The sequence below is a fragment of the Coregonus lavaretus genome (genome assembly GCF_964263955.1).
Source record: "Coregonus lavaretus genome assembly, contig: HAP1_SCAFFOLD_4272, whole genome shotgun sequence".
Lineage (NCBI taxonomy): Eukaryota > Metazoa > Chordata > Actinopteri > Salmoniformes > Salmonidae > Coregonus > Coregonus lavaretus.
Window position 1 is genome coordinate 11,866 of NW_028162837.1, and position 5,635 is coordinate 17,500.

General features: G+C 44.9%; 1 protein-coding gene across 1 annotated transcript in view; it reads left to right on the forward strand.

Moving 5' to 3' along the window:
- Positions 1-287: 287 nt before the first annotated feature.
- Positions 288-5,635, forward strand: part of LOC311118789 (regulator of G-protein signaling 12-like) — a gene marked incomplete at its 3' end in the record, with an annotated part of 38,654 nt that continues 33,306 nt past the window's right edge. The window contains exon 1 of the mRNA XM_084193570.1: positions 288-406. Coding sequence (XP_084049696.1) covers positions 344-406 — 63 coding nt within the window. The remainder of the gene's footprint in view (positions 407-5,635) is intronic.

Below are 5,635 nucleotides of genomic sequence, written 5' to 3' on the forward strand. Positions count from 1 at the left end.
ACTACGGTTTGACAGAGCAAACTGTCTTGGAGAGAGTCTGTATTACAGTGAGTGATTGAGCCAGGGTTTGACAGAGCAAACTGTCTGGGAGTGAGTGTGTATTACAGTGAGCCTTTGTATATGTGCTGGAGCCAGAGTGTGTGTGAGTGTGTGTGTGTGTGTGTGTGTGTGTGTGTGGGGGAGGGTTGCTACGGGGTGTGTGAGATCTTGACATGCTGAGGCATGGCTTTAGTCCTCATTCAGTCTCAGCTCAGTATGAGTGTGTGTGTGTGAGCCTGTGTGAGGACGGCGTTAGCGTGTGTGTTTAGTGTGTAGGTATGTAACCAGAGCTGAAGGCGTGTGAATGGAGAGGGGAATGAGCCTGAGGAAAAGACTCTCCTTCAAGAGGGTCTGGCACTTCAACAAGGTGAGTCTGACATAACTTAACTACACTACAGAGAGAGAGGCTACTGCTAACTACACTACAGAGAGAGAGAAGGGCTACCGCTAACTACACTACAGAGAGAGAAGGGCTACCGCTAACTACACTACAGAGAGAGAGGCTACTGCTAACTACACTACAGAGAGAGAGGCTACTGCTAACTACACTACAGAGAGAGAAGGGCTACTGCTAACTACACTACAGAGAGAGAGGCTACTGCTAACTACACTACAGAGAGAGAGGCTACTGCTAACTACACTACAGAGAGAGGGGCTACTGCTAACTACACTACAGAGAGAGAGGGGCTACTGCTAACTACACTACAGAGAGAGAGGCTACTGCTAACTACACTACAGAGAGAGAGGCTACTGCTAACTACACTACAGAGAGAGAGGCTACTGCTAACTACACTACAGAGAGAGAGGCTACTGCTAACTACACTACAGAGAGAGAGGCTACTGCTAACTACACTACAGAGAGAGGGGCTACTGCTAACTACACTACAGAGAGAGAGGGGCTACTGCTAACTACACTACAGAGAGAGAGGCTACTGCTAACTACACTACAGAGAGAGGGGCTACTACTAACTACACTACAGAGAGAGAGGGGCTACTACTAACTACACTACAGAGAGAGAGGGGCTACTGCTAACTACACTACACTACAGAGAGAGAGGGGCTACCGCTAACTACACTACAGAGAGAGAGGGGCTACTGCTAACTACACTACAGAGAGAGAGGGGCTACCGCTAACTACACTACAGAGAGAGAGGCTACTGCTAACTACACTACACTACAGAGAGAGAGAGGGGAGCAGACAGCTAAAGTGGAACTGTTTGTTATCTCAGTTCTTGTGAAACTGAGATAAAGCCAGTCACTGGCGGCTTGGTCTGTGTCTGTGTCTGTGTCTGTGTCTGTGTCTGTGTCTGTGTGTCTGTGTGTCTGTGTGTGTGTGTGTGTGTGTGTGTGTGTGTGTGTGTGTGTGTACTGTGTGTCTTCAGATCATATCAGAATGTCTCTTTCCTCATCTGTCCGGCTGTGTTATTTTTGGGTGGTGAGACTCAAACAGGGAATGTATCTGTGTGTACAGTAATGAGCTTGCTGGCTAAATGCTAACTACTACACCTTAAAGAGAACCATTAGCACATTCTAATTGATGACATCACAAAGTGCTGCAGATTCAAACCTTTTCCTTAAAATTCTAATTGATGACATCACAAAGTGCTGCAGATTCAAATATTTTCCTTAAAATTCTAATCGATGACATCACAAAGTGCTGCAGATTCAAACCGTTTCCTTAACATTCTAATTGATGACATCACACAGGGCTGCTGATTTAAACATCCTACTGAACATTCTAATTGATGACATCACAAAGTGCTGCAGATTTAAACGTCCTACTGAACATTCTAATTGATGACATCACAAAGTGCTGCAGATTTAAACGTCCTACTGAACATTCTAATTGATGACATCACAAAGGGCTGCTGATGTAAACGTCCTACTGAACATTCTAATTGATGACATCACAAAGGGCTGCTGATGTAAACATCCTACTGAACATTGTAATTCATAGCTGTGTTAAAAACAGTAGAATAACTGTCAGAAAGTCCCTCCTAAACTCAACTAGACGACTTTCTGCCCATTTAGAGTCCTGTGGTTCGGTTTCTGGGAGAGGATTGTGCAGAGCCATAAGACTGCTGAACAGTTAATCAAGTGGCTACCCTGACTATTTGCATTGTACAGTCGTGGTCAAAGGTTTTGAGAATGACACAAATACTAATTTTCACAAAGTCTGCTGCCTCAGTGTTGATGATGGCAATTTGCATATACTCCAGAAGGTCATGAAGAGTGATCAGAGGAATTGCAATTAATTGCAAAGTCCCTCTTTGCCATGAAAATTAACTTAATCCCCAAAAAACATTTTCACTGCATTTCAGCCCTGCCACAAAAGGACCAGCTGTCATCATGTCAGTGATTCTCTCGTTAACACAGGTGAGAGTGTTGACGAGGACAAGGCTGGAGATCACTCTGTCATGCTGATTGAGTTAGAATAACAGACTGGAAGCTTTAAAAGGAGGGTGGTGCTTGAAATCATTGTTCTTTTTCTGTTAACCATGGTTACCTGCAAGGAAACACGTGCCGTCATCATTGCTTTGCACAAAAAGGGCTTCACAGGCAAGGATATTGCTGCTAGTAAGATTGCACCTAAATCAACCATTTATCGGATCATCAAGAACTTCAAGGGGAGAGGTTCAATTGTTGTGAAGAAGGCGTCAGGGCGCCCAAGAAAGTCCAGCAAGCGCCAGGACCGTCTCCTAAAGTTGATTCAGCTGGGGGATCGGGGCACCACCAGTGCAGAGCTTGCTCAGGAATGGCAGCAGGCAGGTGTGAGTGCATCTGCACGCACAGTGAGGCAAAGACTTTTGGAGGATGGCCTGGTGTCAAGAAGGGCAGCGAGGAAGCCACTTCTCTCCAGGAAAAACATCAGTGACAGACTGATATTCTGCAAAAGGTACAGGGATTGGACTGCTGAGGACTGGGGTAAAGTCATTTTTCTCTGATGAATCCCCTTTACAATTGTTTGGGGCTTCCGGAAAAAAAGCTTGTCCAGAGAATACAAGGTGAGCGCTACCATCAGTCCTGTGTCATGCCAACAGTAAAGCATCCTGAGAACATTCATGTGTGGGGTTGCTTCTCAGCCAAGGGAGTGGGCTCACTCACAAGTTTGCCTAAGAACACAGCCATGAATAAAGAATGGTACCAACACATCCTCAGAGAGCAACTTCTCCCAACCATCCAAGAACAGTTTAGTGACGACCGATGCCTTTTCCAGCATGATGGAGCACCTTGCCATAAGGCAAAAGTGATAACTAAGTGGCTCGGGAACAAAACATCGAAATATTGGGTCCATGGCCAGGAAACTCCCCAGACCTTAATCCCATTGAGAACTTGTGGTCGATCCTCAAGAGGCAGGTGGACAAACAAAAACCCACAAATTCTGACAAACTCCAAGCATTGATTATGCAAGAATGGGCTGCCATCAGTCAGGATGTGGCCCAGAAGTTAATTGACAGCATGCCAGGGCGGATTGCAGAGGTCTTGAAAAAGAAGGGTCAACACTGCAAATATTGACTCTTTGCATAAACTTAATGTAATTGTCAATAAAAGCCTTTGACACTTATGGAATGCTTGTAATTATACTTCAGTATACCATAGTAACATCTGACAAAAATATCTCATAACACTGAAGCAGCGAACTTTGTGAAGACCAATACTTGTGTCATTCTCAAAACTTTTGACCACGACTGTATGTTGTTATTGTTGATCACTGTGTTGAAGATATAGTACATACTGGAAGACTTAGAGCTGATCACTGTGTTGAAGATATAGTATCTACTGGAAGACTTAGAGCTGATCACTGTGTTGAAGATATATTATCTACTGGAAGACTTAGAGCTGAAAGTCTCCTGGAAGGTTAGCTAAAACTTAGAGCTGAAAGTCTCCTGGAAGGTTAGCTAAAACTTAGAGCTGAATGTCTCCTGGAAGGTCAGCTAAGACTTAGAGCTGAAAGTATCCTGGAAGGTTAGCTAAGACGTAGAGCTGAACGTCTCCTGGAAGGTTAGCTAAGACTTAGAGCTGAAAGTCTCCTGGAAGGTTAGCTAAGACTTAGAGCTGAAAGTCTCCTGGAAGGTTAGCTAAGACTTAGAGCTGAAAGTCTCCTGGAAGGTTAGCTAAGACTTAGAGCTGAAAGTCTCCTGGAAGGTTAGCTAAGACTTAGAGCTGAACGTCTCCTGGAAGGTTAGCTAAGACGTAGAGCTGAACGTCTCCTGGAAGGTTAGCTAAGACTTAGAGCTGAAAGTCTCCTGGAAGGTTAGCTAAGACTTAGAGCTGAAAGTATCCTGGAAGGTTAGCTAAGACGTAGAGCTGAACGTCTCCTGGATGGTTAGCTAAGACTTAGAGCTGAAAATCTCCTGGAAGGTTAGCTAAGACTTAGAGCTGAAAGTCTCCTGGAAGGTTAGCTAAGACTTAGCGCTGAACGTCTCCTGGAAGGTTAGCTAAGACTTAGAGCTGAAAGTATCCTGGAAGGTTAGCTAAGACGTAGAGCTGAAAGTCTCCTGGAAGGTTAGCTAAGACTTAGAGCTGAAAGTCTCCTGGAAGGTTAGCTAAGACTTAGAGCTGAACGTCTCCTGGAAGGTTAGCTAAGACTTAGAGCTGAAAGTCTCCTGGAAGGTTAGCTAAGACGTAGAGCTGAACGTCTCCTGGAAGGTTAGCTAAGACTTAGAGCTGAAAGTCTCCTGGAAGGTTAGCTAAGACTTAGAGCTGAAAATCTCCTGGAAGGTTAGCTAAGACTTAGAGCTGAAAGTCTCCTGGAAGGTTAGCTAAGACGTAGAGCTGAAAGTCTCCTGGAAGGTTAGCTAAGAAGTAGAGCTAGTTCTAAGAGTTTCCGTGTAGGCTGTGGAAGTCTGGCTTGTCAATGGCAGCTGCATTTAACCTCACATTCAAATGTAAACATTGACTGTTAGCTCAATGGCTCAATACTTCACATGCTGGGAGGTGTGTGTGTGTGGTGTGTACGTGTGCGCCAAATCAAATCAAAGCTTATTGGTTGCGTTCACAGTTTATCAGGTGTTATGGCGGGTGCAGTGAAATGCTGTTACTGGCTCCTGCAGTAGAATGTCAATCAAGTACGCAAATAATCAAACATTTAAAAACAACAAGAAATGTCAGTTTCATTTGATTGGTGGGTAAATGGCATGTCTGTGTGTTTAGGTGTGTGTATAGGTGTGTGTTTAGGTGTCTGTATAGATTTGTGTAGGTGTGTCTGTGTGTTTAGGTGTGTGTGTTTTTGCGTGTAGGTGTTTGTGTGTTTAGGTTTGTGTGTGGTCTTCTTTTGAGCCAAGTTCCTGGTTATTACACACACACACACACACACACACACACACACAGACACAGACACACACACAGACACACACACACACACACACACGCACACACAGACACACACACAGACACACACACAGACACACACGCACACACACACACACACGCACACACACATCCGCAGGCACACACACAGACACAGACACACACACACACACACACACACACACACACGCACACACACATCCGCAGGCACACACGCAGACACACACACACACACACCCACACACATTCCTTACCAAAGGTGGCAGTTACAGTAGAGAGATTGAAA